General features: G+C 32.9%; 1 protein-coding gene across 2 annotated transcripts; it reads right to left on the bottom strand.

Annotated features, from left to right (window-relative positions):
• Window positions 1-16,670: 16,670 nt before the first annotated feature.
• On the bottom strand, window positions 16,671-18,190 carry LOC142535326 (putative ubiquitin-like-specific protease 2A). Of its 2 annotated transcripts, XM_075641747.1 has the most exons (6): window positions 18,072-18,190; window positions 17,528-17,735; window positions 17,283-17,450; window positions 17,057-17,188; window positions 16,895-16,976; window positions 16,671-16,808 (listed from the first exon to the last, which is right to left on the bottom strand). In XM_075641747.1, exons 3-6 carry the CDS (start codon window positions 17,438-17,440, stop codon window positions 16,686-16,688), a joined length of 495 nt encoding a protein of 164 aa, XP_075497862.1. In that variant the 5' UTR covers window positions 17,441-17,450; window positions 17,528-17,735; window positions 18,072-18,190; the 3' UTR covers window positions 16,671-16,685. The 2 variants fall into 2 exon arrangements, with proteins under 2 accessions (XP_075497862.1, XP_075497860.1); XM_075641745.1 differs by lacking the exon at window positions 18,072-18,190 and having other exon boundaries at window positions 17,528-18,048.
• Window positions 18,191-18,737: the final 547 nt, after the last annotated feature.

The following is an 18,737-nucleotide window of genomic DNA, read 5'->3' as shown; positions in this document are numbered from 1 at the left end:
GGGAGACTCAAGAGTCCGAAAAATATCGTAGCAGGCGAAAATATTGATTCGCGGCCTTCAATGGTTGAGTTATCCAAGTATCTGAAACCCATTCCTGTGAAAACTAGAACCATTCGCCAACAGATATGGCCGCCGCCTGTTCTTGATTCTCCGGGCGTTTCGAGTCGCGATCAGGATAACAATCATTATCCGCAAGTTTTGGGTTCTGAAGCAAGTGTACAGCCTGATCTTCTTGATTCTTGTCGAGGTTCGAGTTCTGGGGAGGAGAGGAGAGGAAAAGGAGAAGGAGAAGGAGAAGGGGAAGAAGTTAGGGTCCGGTGATGATTCTGAAAAGTTGAAGCGAAAATTAGAGGAAACTGAGAATGGCCTGGAAGGGGTGATAATAAGATTCAAAAAACTGATTCTGGGGTGGATTATCCAAAAAATACGGACACGGATCATGATGGAGAAACCAGAGAACCAGAGATCGATATCAGGAATTCAACTTCATCCAGGGTGCGGGAGGGAAGTACAGATGATCAACCCGCGGATATCAAAAACCGGGTAACCTCTTCTCCTGCGGCACCGAATACCCCCAAAATATACGCTTGCAGTTTCTGCAGCAAAGCGTTTTCGAGTCACTTGGCATTGGGTGGCCACAAATCGAGTCACAACAAGTTCAAGATGGTAATCTACAACGCCATTGATCACAGACGTAAGAAGCAATATATCACCAATACATGTCATCAAGAAACTGGCAAAATTGCTTCGAGTGAGAAAAATATTGCAGCAACCCCAGAATCAGTTGGTGATGAAAGAACACACACATGTAAGATATGTTTCGAGAAATTCCCATCTGGCCAAGCTCTCGGAGGTCACCAGAGACACCATTGGTCTGGTAATATGCCGGAGCAGAAGACACAATCTGCTACTAAAATCTTGGATTTTGATCTTAATGAGTTGCCTAAAGAAGAAAATGAAGATCCTTCCTCAAAGTGTTGAATTCCGTAGGTCTGTGAGGTACAGTGATGGGTTACTTTTATTTGTTTTTTCTGGTTTCCCTTTTAGGGTTTTGGCTTGAGTTAAACATTAATCTATGCATTGAACTGGTTCTATGTTTTGTTTTATTTTTTTTTATTCAACGGGTTCGAGTGTTTTATCTAAATCTAAAATAAATTTAATTTCTCAAGATTATCTGGGTTGGGGTTTCACTCTTAAGATCAAAAGTCAATTGGTTTAAGTACTCTTTCTTTTGCACTTACGTTTTCTTTTCCATATGGAGAGTATGAATGCACAGATACTTTCACAAGTTTTTATATGATATTCTTACTGATTTTGTAGTTATGGAATCATAGGAAATAGGAACATAGAAAGATATGTTCGATAAGTCTCTTGTGGAGATTGTCTCACGAATTTTTATTTGTGAGACGGATCAACCTTACCGATATTCACAATAAATAATAATACTCTTAGCATAAAAAGTAATATTTTTTCATGGATGATCCAAATAAGATATCTATCTCACAAAATACGACTCGTGAGACCGTCTCACACAAGTTTTTGTCATGTATTAATGATGTTGAAGGATGCAACCTTGTATACCAAACTAGTTTATAATATCGCATTATCGGATTGAAACTGATGCATACAATTTTTTCTATCAATTCAAATATTTTCTTATTGGAACAAAAAGATTTCTGATTGGTAATTGTATGCAAGAAGAATTTAATGTCCGCGTTGGTATAAACAAATATTAATTCATTAGTCATGACCCGTAATCAAAAGTATTTTCCTTGGACGAGCCTTTTGAAATTTCAGAAATTATCCTCAAAAAAGAAAATTCAGAAATCAATAAAAAAAAGGAGATACAAACATTATCGGAACAAACATCACCATGAATTCTAATATAATATTGGGAATACTGTAACAAAATTCTAGTAATTAAATCGTTATGTTGAATATTTACTAAATAAATTCAATTTTAGTAATTTTTAGAAATAGTTGCATTATTTTAGCTTTGTTAGATATTAATTGTGACAATAATATTCAACATTGAGAATTTTTTGACTTATAGTTAAATTAATTAAATTATTTGTTGTTATTGTTGAATTTATTCGGTCTTGTGAATATTCAATCATCTTAGGATTTTGAAGAAAATTTGATAGTTGTTCAAAGTCGGTTTTGTATTTTGAGACTGGTAATAGTTTCAAACTAATGTTTTGGTTGCATTTTGTTGCACAACAACTATTGATATATGCGTACATTGCAACCTTGATTTTTAAAATTTTTGTTCATGGTAATGTTTGTTTCTTTTGAATGGAATAAATTCTAGCTAATGAGCAGCTAGACTCCTCGTGGTGGTGCAGCAGTTGGACATTACATTATCGGAAAATGTCGTCGGAGCTCCTGTTCACGCTGGGGAACATGGCTGGAAAACATAAAGGACTTTGATCCTTACTCAATACGCCACAAATCAACCAAAGAACGAAGCAAAAATCGAACCAAGAAGCACACACTGAGACAGAGCCGCCAACCGTGATTGAATGCTCTGTTTTCTTCCGATTTCAGAACAGGAACGGAACATAGAGCTTGGGGAAATAGGTTTTTGGGTTTTAAGCTTCATCTCCGGCAGTTGGTGGCTCGACTCTGCGGCGGCAGTAGCTGGAAGAGGAGGGCGTCGGCAGAGGGTTTGTGGATGGTTTGTTCTTTCTTCCTTTTGGTAAGCATATATAAATATGTATTGTGTAATATGATACTGAAAATAGTAATTTGAGCTTAGTTATTATTTGTATTTATTTAGTAATATTGTGCTTTTAATTTTAATTATTATTATTTGTTTAAATCTGATATTTTAAAAATATTTTTTTAACATATTTTTTAACATTTATTTGACATAATTAATTATTTTAAATTAATCAACACAAATAATTATTTTAATCATATCAAATTATCGAATAATATTTTATATTGCCTATATAACAAGAGATCGATACCAAATGATAGTAATAATTTTCCTTCCGAGATTCTTTTACTAGAACTGTGTTGTTGTTCTAGATTTTGGATTTTTGTTTGAATATCTTTTAGTGTTCCAAAATTTTTTCTTTTTTTTTGCCAAAGATTTTTTAAATTTTACGTGATAATAGTATAACTGATTGTCATACTATACCATCTTTTGTATCTCTCTAAGATCTCCGGAGAGTTTAGATGAATCTGACTATTTTTAGGAACATGTTATCTTGATTCATAAACTTATCTTAGGCTCTGATATGTCTCTATTTGTTCATGATGTCTAATCTTGATTAGATCTTCTCCCATCAATATTCGAAAGAATTAAAATAAATCCATTAAATAATTAATTTTAAACTTATGTTCGAATTCATACTTTCAGAAAATCTCATCCTCAATATTTAATTACAATAATAATAATTTTATATACTTAAATCGGGTTTGATACTATTTCATGGTCCCATACCTAATGTCTTAATAAAATAGAATAAATGGTAGTTGAATAGATATTTTGTTAACATTAGGGATCGATTGGGGTTTTACATCACAGGCAAATAAACAGAGTCTTGAGTCTCAGCACAGATAGTTTATATTGATTTCTTTAAAGGAAGAAGGATTTTTATTTTAATATGGCTTCGAGTCTCTCTCATTCGTAAATGTTTTTTTCACCACACAACTCAACACGAGATTCAAGCAAGCAATTTTTGAAGTAGAGTGCTACACTTAAAGTGTCTCAATGGTAATTGATGTGAACTGAGAATTTGTACCCACACTTCAATATTGCAGTCAAGAATTCTTGCAGTTTACAAATGACAACAAAAAACACTATGTGTATGGCACGTTAACTAGAAGATGTCATTCCTCCTCATCGCTAGACTCAATTTCGAGCGACTCCAACTTTTCATAAAAACCCTCTAACTCCTCCTCCCGAACCAATCGTTTCTCATCTGCGTCGAACCAGCAACAACAAACACGTAGCGCCACCATGTTGACACCTGATTCGCGAGCTTGCATCAAGGACAAAGTGAAGAATAAAACATTTAACTCACAAAGTAAGGGTAGCCTTTATTGATGCTCAACTCTTGAGGAGCACTCTCCATGAAAAGATGTGTATAATCAAGTTTTAACCATAAATTTGGGCCAGATCTTGATGGGCTCATCCATGGGGTATCATTCATGAACCCCTGGATTCAAGCAGCAGAAGTTTGCTCAGTGAACTGGAAGTAAACCACGACATGCAAACATGTTTCCCGTGGCCGTCGCAGAGAACGTCGAGGAGGTGGTGGTTCTAGTTACGGAACGGTCGGGAATAATAAAAATAATAATTAATTATATAATTTTTAATTGAAAAAAATCATTAAATCTTTTTAAAAAATTACAGAAAACATATTAATCAATGGGAAAGGAGGACTGGTTTAAAAATGGACCTTTATTTTTTTTTACCTGAAGTAAATGACAAAATCTTGATTAAATAATGGGGGCCGCTCCCCTTTCACCCTTCTTCGATACACATATTTGATCTCCATTTTACAATTTTTACTTTCTCCCTGAAAATGTATCTGGACACGAAGTTTCACCGGTTCATTCCATCCTACATGTAAGAGCACTACCCCATGATAGAATCAAGGTCCAAATTTAGCCACACATACATGGAGTCCACTAATTTTTTTAAAATCACATATGTGTGTGAATCTTGTTCATCCAAATTATGTGGGGACACAGCCCCAAATGTAGCATCGACCTAACCAGTTTCACCCACTATTGTTAACTAGCTTTCCTACACATGCGTACAAAAATAATATTTTTTTTTTAAATTGGAAGTAGAAAAATATATATCTTGAAATTTTAAAAATAGTGTTTTTGTTAATTATTTTAATTTTAAAAAATCTAACAACAAATAAGCTATATAAGCAATTAATATTTCACATTTTCTCCATCCGTTGGATTTTCATTTATTATTAATCATATTAGCGGATTAGTAGCTCTCTCGTGAGACAGTTTCATGGATCTTTATCCGTGAGACGAGTCAACTTTGTTCATATTTACATATAAATAATATTTTTTATACAAAATAATTTTTTTTCATGGGTGACATCCGTCTCACGAAAATTTTTGTGTTGTATGAACCTAAAATCCAAAGGGGTATCATTAAATACCGAATCTTGCGTTCTATAGACATATTTTAACAGTGGTTTCAAAATTTCCCATTTTTTGTACGATCCCGCGGTTCGATATGATGAACGTGTATTGATCTCCCGATCTTCTCATAAGATTTATTTCGTCAAATGGACAAGTAACGTTAATTAAGGTCACATTTTACAATAAATGAGAATAATACAAAATAAGTAGGATATAAAATAGAAGATTTGATTATTTAGCCTTTCATTTTATATGTTTTTTAGGCAATTTATCATTATTATAATTTGGCAAAGACTTGTGTGAGACCGTCTCACAGGTCGTATTTCGTGAGACAGATCACTTATTTGGGTTATTCATAAAAAAATTACTTTTTATGCTAAGAGTAATACTTTTTAGTATGAATATCGGTAGGGTTGACCCGTCTCACAGATAAAGATTCGTGAGAAGCCCGTCTCACAAGACACATATTCTTATAATTTATACCAACCTACAAAGTAAAGTGGGTACGCCCAAACCGACTAATTTCCAAGTAATATGTCTTACTATCGGATCTCATTATCCGAAAGAGTTCTGGCCCAACCAATTGAAAGCCCACGCTATTTAAACATTGTCATTGGGCCATTGGACCCCACCTCGTATGTAAATAAAAATATTCTTGGCAAATATCTACGTAATATGTCTTGTTTAAATTATAAAAGTATAGCATAGTTGAAATTTAAATGTCTACAAAATATTAAGGGGTGCTCATATACCATTATTTTAAATATAGCATAAGATAATTAATACAAGTATGTTGTGCTAAAAAAAATTTGACCCGATATAGATTTAGCTCAAGGTCCAATAGGATAAAATTACTTGACTGAAGCCCAAAACAGTGACAGATGAATCCCGCCAGTTATCCAGAGAAATTTTGAGCGAGTAAATAGAGGACAAGAAAAGAAAATCGTGAATATTGGCAGAAATTGGAGGAACCTCTCCATAGGTGAAACAAAAGGAAAACATCAGTAGATTGAGAAAACCACGTCTCAACACTCCAGAAACTTGCAATCACACTGCAAAAATCTCTAAATTTTATGTTCAAGTTTTTTTTTTTTATCAATTTTCAAATGCTTTATGCATTTTGTCATTCCTGTTTTTAAAAAAGTTTATTGTAAATTTCCATATTTTTGTGAATTCTTCGTGATTTATGAATATATAATCATGTCAGAAATTTATTTCTTAAACATTCAAACTTTATTTTATTCTTGTCCTTTGTTTTGGTGAGTTTAATAGCTTAACATATGATTTATTACTGATTAAGTTGGAATTCATAATCATTTTGTTCAAGATGTTAGTTTTTTTTTTTTTTTAGTTTTACACAAACTGATTCACTTACACCTGACACGCCCACAAGCTACAAATTTTATATGAGCAAAAATTGGCATATCCGGTGTAGAGAAAAATGTATTCCGTCGAAAAGACGAAACAATCAAAGAAAGTGAAGAGAGTGGAAGTTCCAACAAATTTTGAAGAAGATAATGTTGAAAGAGTTGCACATGAAGTTCCAGTTCAAGATATGATTTAATCATTTGAAGGCCAAATTCATGGCCATGCACATTTAAGGAAACTCATGTGACTAAATACAAATACACGAGAAAGTAATGTAGGAATTATATGGGTCGATATTATGACAAATTGGTCGCCTAGATTTCACAAACTTTATCTGGATTACATAGATATGAATAACCCATGTCCTAAGGGTTATAAAACGTCTGAATTCATCTTGTTTCTTTGTACAAGACAATAAATCTTGCATATAGGCAGATTCACTATCCAACATGGGGAGTTGGCTAATCTAGAGAATTTCGCCAACTTACAACTCATGTTATTTTCTACTCACTCATTGGTATAAACTTTTTTGGTATACCTCTTTGCCTAAAAATTATTTTAACATGGCAAGAAATGGAGAAAGGCAATTTCGCAAATTTTTTTTTTATATAGAAATGAGCCAGAAGTGTAAATTGCTGATTTATATAGAATCACACAAAGAAGTGGGGAGTCTGTTGAATTGTATATGATAAATTAAAACAAAAATTTGAAAAATAGTTGCAATGTTTTCTTTCCAGATATAGAATTTATGAAAATAGGCCAGAAAGATTGATAGTTTTGAACTAAGAAACAAGTTTTTTAGGGGCGGAGTTCCGGGATTTCTTTGAGTTGACTACTAAAGTGACCAAATGTGAGGAATTACTAAATGAGGATCTAACTTCCACGAAGTATTCTTATTTAGCTTCTATTCTCCATTCCTTATTGTATCTGCTTTTATATCTGATTGATTGCCTGTGATTTCGGGAACGAAATCGTATCTTAGGGGCGGAGAAATATAATGCCCGAGATTTGCTGTGTTGTTAATCTGAAATGATTCGTTAATTAATTGATGTGATTATAGACGGAACAGATCAGACCGGGGAGAGCCGAAAAGAATATTGATCTATGTGTGAGGATAAGCTCTCGCGCATATGCGCGACCGCGTCTCATATGAAAACTACTATTAGTTAATTTCCTATTAAATAATTGCTATCGAGTTTTTTGCTCCTCAATTTTTAAAATTTTGTCCATAATTTTATATAATATTAAGATTGTGTCCGATTTAAAAAATTATCTCTTTATTTCTACAAGGACTCTATTAAGAGATGCACTTGAAGAATGAAATGGATCTTGCACATAAATAACTTCGTGAGGTGTATTCAATTCAGAGTTTTAATACTTAAATGACTTTTTCAAACGATAGATTTTTATGGATTTGATAGATTTTTATTGACTTTTACAGAATCTCACAGATTTATAAACAGATTTATGTGAATTCATGTAGACTTTTTTGCAATATTTTTATAGACTTTTGTGAATTTTTTTTAAAGAATTTAAAAATTTGTACTTAATTATTATCATATTAATTTTTTATTAATTTCTTGAACCAATAATTAATTAACATATATCACATATTCAGTTTAAAATATTTTTTTCAAAATTTATATTAATAAATGAATTTATTTATTTAAAAGTTAAATCATTTAATTCTTATATGTGTATATATGTGGGTTGTATGCATGCTTATAAATTTTTTTAAAATACATCAATTGATTAATCTGTAAATTTGTTTTTAAATTGATAATATACATGTGAAAAGAATATTTGTGTGAATATAATTTTGTATAAAAATATCATAGCTTACATATTAATTTGAATTGAAAATGATAAAAAGAATTTAAAAAATCGTGGTTGGTAGCGAGGCTATTCAATTATTAAGAATTAAGCGATATTTTTTTGGATCATCTTTTATTATCTACTGCATATTACCATTAATTTGTATAAATCATAAATTAAAAAATCACAAAATCAATTATGGAATTTAAAAATTTCCTATGATATTAAAATAAAAAATTATTAAATGAACAATCACGCCAAAAAATGAAAAAATAAAAAAAAGAAAGATGAAAATATATATAGAGATATACTTCCAAAATTTGAGAGAGTAATAGAAATAGAGGAGAGAAAATAAGAACAGAGATAAACAGCTTGTGTATGAGTTAGAAGTTTTAAAAATCCATCCAAATCTTTGGGTTGAACCAAATACAATTTTTGACAATTTATAGTTGTACTTTAGGTTTTAATGTTGTATGTTGATTAATTCCATGAAGTTATTAAAAGTGTATGAAAATTTGAATACCTATAAACTTTTATAGAGTTTTTAAAAGTCAATGTTGAATACCACTTGACTTTTTAAAACTCTATAAAAGTCTATTTTGAATACCACTAGACTTCTATATAGTATGTAAAGTCTAAGTTGAATACATCTAGATTTTTAAAATCTATAAAAGTCATTAAAAGTCAATATTAAGATTTTATATAAATCCGAGTTTTCCTGGATACTGTGGTTTTTTTATTGATTATTATGTTTTTTAATCTTTCCATTAGAGATTTATTCGAATTAGTATTTCGACTTTGAGAATTAGGGGTTTTATGAATTTGGTATTTGTGAAAAATTAAAATGACGGGTCTTTTTTATTTTAAGTTTTGCACGAATTGGATTGAAATTAGGGATTCTATTTGTTTTAGGAAAGTTTTGTGGACTTGATGTGACTTTTTATCATTACTTTTAACCTTAATCGAGAGAAGGACCAACTTGATCAAAATTTTGAAACATTTAGATTTGACCAAATTGGCTCTTCCGTCGATTTGAAAGTTAAAACTAATGGTAAAAAGTCATGTGCCATTCTGTCTCCCAAAACCCCCTAAAACTCAGAATATAATTCCTATTTTCAATCCAATTTCGTGCAAAAATTAAAGAAAGAAGACTCATCATTTTAAGCAACAAAAAGATTTATTCTTCCTAACAAAAATGAAATTTAATCAACATTACGCTGCCACAAAAATTTAGGTTAATCTACGGCTTAAGTTTTCACAAAATTCAAAATAATAATTACTTTATCCTCGTGCGTGCCTAGACACAGATGTCTAATGATTATATTTAGACCAATTCTATTTTATGGATTCAATAATACATTGAGTTTAACAACTTATCGTGCTAAATTTTAATATAAATCATTTATATTATATGATTTTTGTCTTAAATATTTAAAATTAACTTACTAGAATATTAATGTTGATATAATAAAAATTAAATTAGTTAATATATATACACGCACATATGTCATCATTAAATTATGGGAAGAGGTCTTATGTGCAATAACGATCTTATTGATATATAGAAATTATATGGGTCACCTGATCCACATTTGTAGTGAAAAATAAATACGTTGATATAAAAACAGTATCTTTCACTCAAATCATCATATATTACTCAAGATAACTTAGATATAAAAAAATGAATTTTTTCGCTTAAAATCAATATAGATTACATAATATTGTATATATGAAAATAACAAAAAATTATATTTTATACAGTGAAATATATACTCATGCCATAAAAAGGATATGCTATTCATGAGTCATTCGGGTCGGAAATCGTCTCATAAAATTGTCACATAAATTTTTATATAAATTATATCGCTTCAAATCTAAAAAGAGTATGTGTTTATCTACTTTAGAAGATGAACTTAAAGTCAAATAAGCATCCTAATAAAGGATAAGTAAGTAAAAAACACCAATATTCACCAAATAAACCTTACTTAATTACTGTTTAACTTATACTTCTGTTAGCTTATTATTTTAATTTTCTCTTTTTTTAATGAAATTTTATATATTAATAGAATATATAAATAAAAGTAATAAGTACATAAGTAAATATTCGGTGAGACACGGGTACAAGTCGGCAATTGGATTTTATGATCCACCTACGAATAGTTCTGAAGTGTACTTAAAAAGTTGGGTGGAAATTCTTGTGGTCTCTTTCGATACCCCCATAAAGTCTGTATCTTCTGGTTGGCGGGATTTTTGCATAATATAATCCCTAATCATGGTAATCTGCTGGTACAATCAGTATCCCTACCATTGGAACATGTCCATATGCCACTGGCTTATGACATCATCTAGTCCCGTCTTTGTTCTCATGCCCAAGCGTCAGAATGTTGCTGGGAAAGATAACTAGTTATTGGCCATTTCCTAAAGATAGTACGGAATGATGGAGGTGTTTGATATTACTTTATATGGGATGAAGAGCAACCCTTAACAGAAAGGATATTTGAATTCTTTGCCACAAGAACTTCTGCAGTATGGATGGAGAGACTGTAGAACAGCTACATAACAATGATTCTAAGAAGAAGGGCTTAATGTCGAATGGGGCGAGCCCATGCTCTGCGGTTACCAAGGAGGCTGAGAACAACCATGCTAATTTCAGCAAGCAGAAGAGAGAACATATATCATCACCGAGTTGATGGATAGCACCACCAATCACCAATTGCGTTTGGAGTAGATGCAGCTTATAATGTCAATTCCAATCGATATGCATCGGCGGTGTTGTGCGAAATCACGAGGGCCAGACATTGCTAGCTTTTGGGAAGCAAATGTACTAAACCACCATCTATAGTAGCCGCTGAACTTATTGCAATTGAGGAAGGATTTCAAATGACTCAGACTCAAAATTTGAGGATAAACCAGATTACATCGGATTCTCTGATGGCAGTGCAAGCGACTCACTAGTCCAGCAGAGGACTTTGGATACACTGGGGCCTTTCCAACAAGATTAGGAATTATTGGCAACTCATGCCCATTAGAATGAGAACATGTCTTGCGCACCGCAAATGGTGTTGCGCACTCGTTAGCCTCTTTTGCTATTTCATCTCCCTCACCTTTCGTGTGGATTTGTGGAGAGTTTCCTGTTTGGTTAGTAAAGCTTATAATCGAGTATCTTACTTTGTTTGAATAAAATTACAAGTTTTTCTGTCAAAAAAAAAAAATGAATGAATGTATATACACAAAAACACAAACTAATTCACAATTTCTTCCTGTAAAGAAAGAGCTTCTTCCTTCTCCACTCTTCACCATCACACACACACACACACACACACACACACATATATAATGAGTAGGTCTCTTGTGAGACGGTCTCATGAATAACCCAAATAACCGATATTCACAATAAAATGTATACTTTTAGCATAAAAAATAATATTTTTTCATGGATGACCCAAATAAGAGATCCGTCTCACAAATACGACCCGTGAGACCGTCTCACACAAGTTTTTGCCATATATAATTGTATATATACATACATCACTGATCAATTACTCGTATATTTTCTGAGATTTCTACCCAATTCAAAGGTTTGTTTATTTAATATGTATATTTTTTGAATTACGAAATATATATTTTTATTTCATTTGTTTTCTCGATTCACTGTTTCATACGGTAGATTTTTTGAACAACTTGAACACAACTGTTTTGAACAATCCTATTATCAAAGTTTTTCTGGAATGTTCATGAAATGTTAAATTCTATTTTGTTCTATTAATGTTGTCCAAAATATTCCAAATTGCAGTTTTAGTGATATAAGTAGGTCAGTGTATTCGTTTAAACTTTTTTTCGTTGGACTATTGATATGATGTCGAAAATTATGATATAACACTGAAACTTGCTATCATGTCCGGCTTATAAAATGAAAATAGGGAACAATTTATTGGAGTAAAACTGCAAATTTAAAGTTTCTTGGACGAAAAATAGACTATGGACAATCCATCTAGATGCAATTACTTGAGCTAAAAGATTTCTGATTATTTAGTACTTCACTGATAAGTAACTAATTATTGTTATTTTATTATTTTTATTTTATTATTATCAATCAGGAATTCAATAGGTAAAATTCCGCAAATAACGAGGAGAAATAACTAATTTTCCAAAAATATTATTATAGCTATATAATTTAAAAAGGAACGTTTCGGGGGTAGCAGATGGATTCATTGCCTATTAATGAATGAGAACTTCTTTTGTTTCCTTATAATTCGATCAAAACTTTAAATTGCTTCTTCGACTTGAATTAGGATACTTTGCAACTGGTAAAAGATTTCTGCGAATGATTGAAGGGAGACTCAAGAGTCCGAAAAATATCGTAGCAGGCGAAAATATTGATTCGCGGCCTTCAATGGTTGAGTTATCCAAGTATCTGAAACCCATTCCTGTGAAAACTAGAACCATTCGCCAACAGATATGGCCGCCGCCTGTTCTTGATTCTCCGGGCGTTTCGAGTCGCGATCAGGATAACAATCATTATCCGCAAGTTTTGGGTTCTGAAGCAAGTGTACAAGCCTGATCTTCTTGATTCTTGTCGAGGTTCGAGTTCTGGGGAGGAGGAGAAGGAAAAGGAGAAGGAGAAGGAGAAGGGGAAGAAGTTAGGGTCCGGTGATGATTCTGAAAAGTTGAAGCGAAAATTAGAGGAAACTGAGAATGGGCCTGGAAGGGGTGATAATAAGATTCAAAAAACTGATTCTGGGGTGGATTATCCAAAAAATACGGACACGGATCATGATGGAGAAACCAGAGAACCAGAGATCGATATCAGGAATTCAACTTCATCCAGGGTGCGGGAGGGAAGTACAGATGATCAACCCGCGGATATCAAAAACCGGGTACCTCTTCTCCTGCGGCACCGAATACCCCCAAAATATACGCTTGCAGTTTCTGCAGCAAAGCGTTTTCGAGTCACTTGGCATTGGGTGGCCACAAATCGAGTCACAACAAGTTCAAGATGGTAATCTACAACGCCATTGATCACAGACGTAAGAAGCAATATATCACCATACATGTCATCAAGAAACTGGCAAAATTGCTTCGAGTGAGAAAATATTGCAGCAACCCCAGAATCAGTTGGTGATGAAAGAACACACACATGTAAGATATGTTTCGAGAAATTCCCATCTGGCCAAGCTCTCGGAGGTCACCAGAGACACCATTGGTCTGGTAATATGCCGGAGCAGAAGACACAATCTGCTACTAAAATCTTGGATTTTGATCTTAATGAGTTGCCTAAAGAAGAAAATGAAGATCCTTCCTCAAAGTGTTGAATTCCGTAGGTCTGTGAGGTACAGTGATGGGTTACTTTTATTTGTTTTTTCTGGTTTCCCTTTTAGGGTTTTGGCTTGAGTTAAACAATTAATCTATGCATTGAACTGGTTCTATGTTTTGTTTTATTTTTTTTTTATTCAACGGTTCGAGTGTTTTATCTAAATCTAAAATAATTTAATTTCTCAAGATTATCTGGGTCTTGGGGTTTCACTCTTAAGATCAAAAGTCAATTGGTTTAAGTACTCTTTCTTTTGCACTTACGTTTTCTTTTCCATATGGAGAGTATGAATGCACAGATACTTTCACAAGTTTTTATATGATATTCTTACTGATTTTGTAGTTATGGAATCATAGGAAATAGGAACATAGAAAGATATGTTCGATAAGTCTCTTGTGAGATTGTCTCACGAATTTTTATTTGTGAGACGGATCAACCTTACCGATATTCACAATAAATAATAATACTCTTAGCATAAAAAAGTAATATTTTTTCATGGATGATCCAAATAAGATATCTATCTCACAAAATACGACTCGTGAGACCGTCTCACACAAGTTTTGTCATGTATTAATGATGTTGAAGGATGCAACCTTGTATACCAAACTAGTTTATAAATATCGCATTATCGGATTGAAACTGATGCATACAATTTTTTCTATCAATTCAAATATTTTCTTATTGGAACAAAAAGATTTCTGATTGGTAATTGTATGCAAGAAGAATTTAATGTCCGCGTTGGTATAAACAAATATTAATTCATTAGTCATGACCCGTAATCAAAAGTATTTTCCTTGGACGAGCCTTTTGAAATTTCAGAAATTATCCTCAAAAAAGAAAATTCAGAAATCAATAAAAAAAAGGAGATACAAACATTATCGGAACAAACATCACCATGAATTCTAATATAATATTGGGAATACTGTAACAAAATTCTAGTAATTAAATCGTTATGTTGAATATTTACTAAATAAATTCAATTTTAGTAATTTTTAGAAATAGTTGCATTATTTTAGCTTTGTTAGATATTAATTGTGACAATAATATTCAACATTGAGAATTTTTTGACTTATAGTTAAATTAATTAAATTATTTGTTGTTATTGTTGAATTTATTCGGTCTTGTGAATATTCAATCATCTTAGGATTTTGAAGAAAATTTGATAGTTGTTCAAAGTCGGTTTTGTATTTTGAGACTGGTAATAGTTTCAAACTAATGTTTTGGTTGCATTTTGTTGCACAACAACTATTGATATATGCGTACATTGCAACCTTGATTTTTAAAATTTTTGTTCATGGTAATGTTTGTTTCTTTTGAATGGAATAAATTCTAGCTAATGAGCAGCTAGACTCCTCGTGGTGGTGCAGCAGTTGGAACATTATCGGAAAATGTCGTCGGAGCTCCTGTTCACGCTGGGGAACATGGCTGGAAAACATAAAGGACTTTGATCCTTACTCAATACGCCACAAATCAACCAAAGAACGAAGCAAAAATCGAACCAAGAAGCACACACTGAGACAGAGCCGCCAACCGTGATTGAATGCTCTGTTTTCTTCCGATTTCAGAACAGGAACGGAACATAGAGCTTGGGGAAATAGGTTTTTGGGTTTTAAGCTTCATCTCCGGCAGTTGGTGGCTCGACTCTGCGGCGGCAGTAGCTGGAAGAGGAGGGCGTCGGGCAGAGGGTTTGTGGATGGTTTGTTCTTTCTTCCTTTGGTAAGCATATATATAAATATGTATTGTGTAATATGATACTGAAAATAGTAATTTGAGCTTAGTTATTATTTGTATTTATTTAGTAATATTGTGCTTTTTAAATTTTTATGTATTTTATATTGTTTAAATATCTGATATTTTAAAATATTTATTTTTAACATATTTTTAAATTTATTGACATAATTAATTATTTTAATTAATCAACACAATAATTATTTTAATCATATCAAATTATCGAATAATAATTTTATATTGCCTTATATAACAAGAGATCGATACCAAATGATAGTAATAATTTTCCTTCCGAGATTCTTTTACTAGAACTGTGTTGTTGTTCTAGATTTTGGATTTTTGTTTGAATATCTTTAGTGTTCCAATAATTTTTTCTTTTTTTTCCAAAGATTTTTTAAATTTTACGTGATATATAGTATAACTGATTGTCATACTATACCATCTTTTGTATCTCTCAAAGATCTCCGGAGAGTTTAGATGAATCTGATACTATTTTTAGGAACATGTTATCTTGATTCATAAACTTATCTTAGGCTCTGATATGTCTCTATTTGTTCATGATGTCTAATCTTGATTAGATCTTCTCCCATCAAATATTCGAAAGAATTAAAATAAATCCATTAAATAATTAATTTTAAACTTATGTTCGAATTCATACTTTCAGAAAATCTCATCCTCGAATATTTAATTACACGATAATAATAATTTTATATACTTAAATCGGGTTTGATACTATTTCATGGTCCAGCATACGAATGTCTTAATAAAACAGAATAAATGGTAGTTGAATAGATATTTTGTTAACATTAGGGATCGATTGGGGTTTTTACATCACAGGCAAATAAACAGAGTCTTGAGTCTCAGGACAGATATTGTATTGTTGATTTTTTTTAAAGGAAGAAGGATTTTTATTTAATATGGCTTCGAGGTCTCTCTCATTCGTAAATGTTTTTTTCACTACACAACTCAACACGAGATTCAAGCAAGCAATTTTTGAAGTAGAGTGCTACACTTAAAGTGTCTCAATGGTAATTGATGTGAAACTGAGAATTTGTACCCACACTTCAATATTGCAGTCAAGAATTCTTGCAGTTTACAAATGACAACAAAAACAACACTATGTGTATGTATGCACGTTAACTAGAAGATGTCATTCCTCCTCATCGCTAGACTCAATTTCGAGCGACTCCAACTTTTCATAAAAACCCTCTAACTCCTCCTCGCCGAACCAATCGTTTCTCATCTGCGTCGAACCAGCAACAACAAACAACGTAGCGCCACCATGTTACGACATGATTCGCGAGCTTGCATCAATGGACAAAGTGAAGAAATAAAACATTTAACTCACAAAGTAAGGGTAGCCTTTATTGATGCTCAACTCTTGAGGAGCACTCTCCATGAAAAGATGTGTATAGTACAGAACAAAAACACCACATTCCTCACCATTTCTCTGCTGTGGAACCTGAATTTCAATTTTTTTTTAAGAAACAGAGAACGTATAACAGTTTTAAGTCATTTATAAACGTTCATACTCGAGGACATTGCTACCTCGGGAACCAAAAGGGGAATGTCATTAATCAGCTTTATGTTCTCATGTCTATCCTGTGTTTCGAATATGTCCACGACGAAACTGTGAATTGTAAAAGCATTTTAAGTGAATCATGAAACATAAAGTGGGCATTTTAAAGTATCATCCATACTCAAAAGTACCTTCGTATAAGGGGCTCGAGTCTCATAGGATCCAACGCACGCAGCGAGTCGAGCAGCAGCATACATGGAGTCCTGGTTCCGGATTTCAGGCTTTCACCAAAGTGACACATGATCAAGAGATACCAGTGAGACCTAATAAAATAGTGCATTGATTAGTCCGTACCGAATGGGATGCCCTTAAGGGCAGGCAGGCAATGCAAGGTTTTGTTGTAAGAAGGTTGCATACCACATGACAATGGGAACAAAAACATATGTTTTCGAAAATATGTTCTCCTTCTTGATCCAAGTCAGTACCCTATCTCTAAAACATTCGTTATTGTACATGCAAAACCATAGACAGTTTAAGTATGTGCACCGGTCCCTTTTCTCTTCTGGAGTATCCATCCATATTCTCCTACAAAATCACCAAATTTTCGCAAAACTATATATATATCTTGGACTCAATGGCATTGTAAATTGATAAAACCATACCGGAAATAGCGATCGAACACGTTGTCATACAACCTTCCCCGTAGGGCAGATTTTATCCTCGGAAGTCTCCTTGGTAGCCCAAGAGAACGAAAGTTGTGGGAGACATCATTCCAATCACTTGAGACAGATCTTTTTTGTTTACATTTTCTATGAAGGTATGCACGTCTATTTGGGCACTCGTTCGGAATCCTTTCAATGGAAGACCCATCTGAAACAACCACATAGATCACGAGTCCACGGCGTTGTATCTTCTTAACAAACAAAAACAGGAAAAATAAAATTTAGAGATTTTGCTAAGCAAGCCCTTTAATTAACTCAAAAGTAAGACGATGAAACAGTGAGCGATTAAATCGATTCAAAGACAAAGAGGAAATCACACATCAGCACCACAAATCGATTCAAAAAGAAACAGAACAAGCCCGCATTTATGTGAAGAAGTAACAATCCAAAATCAAACCAACACGAAACATAAGCGAAAAACGAGCAATGCACAGATGTAGGATTCTTTTTAATTTTTTTAAAAAGGTGAAAAGTTGAATTAAACCATCGTCCCGATCTTCATTCTTTGCTCCTTCGAAACCCTCGTTGGAATCTTCATGAACCCCTGGATTCAAGCAGCAGAAGGAGTTTGCTCAGTGAACTGGAAGTAAACCACGACATGCAACATGTTTCCCGTGGCCGTCGCAGAGAACGTCGAGGAGGTGGTGGTTCTAGTTACGGAACGGTCGGGAATAATAAAAATAATAATAATAATTATATAATTTTTAATTGAAAAAAATCATTAAATCTTTTTAAAAAAATTACAGAAAACATATTAATCAATGGGAAAGGAGGACTGGTTTAAAAATGGACCTTTATTTTTTTTTACCTGAAGTAAATGACAAAATCTTGATTAAATAACATGGGGGCCGCTCCCCTTTCACCCTTCTTCGATACACATATTTGATCTCCATTTTACAATTTTTACTTTCTCCCTGAAAATGTATCTGGACACGAAGTTTCACCGGTTCATTCCATCCTACATGTAAGAGCACTACCCCATGATAGAATCAAGGGTCCAAATTTAGCCACACATACATGGAGTCCACTAATTTTTTTAAAATCACATATGTGTGTAAATCTTGTTCATCCAAATTATGTGGGGACACAGCCCCACATGTAGCATCGACCTAACCAGTTTCACCCACTATTGTTAACTAGCTTTCCTACA

The sequence above is a fragment of the Primulina tabacum genome, unplaced genomic scaffold (genome assembly GCF_025594145.1).
Source record: "Primulina tabacum isolate GXHZ01 unplaced genomic scaffold, ASM2559414v2 Contig937, whole genome shotgun sequence".
NCBI classification, from domain to species: domain Eukaryota; kingdom Viridiplantae; phylum Streptophyta; class Magnoliopsida; order Lamiales; family Gesneriaceae; genus Primulina; species Primulina tabacum.
Note: the sequence above shows the minus strand (reverse complement) of the source record. Positions and strands in the feature narration are given on the sequence as shown.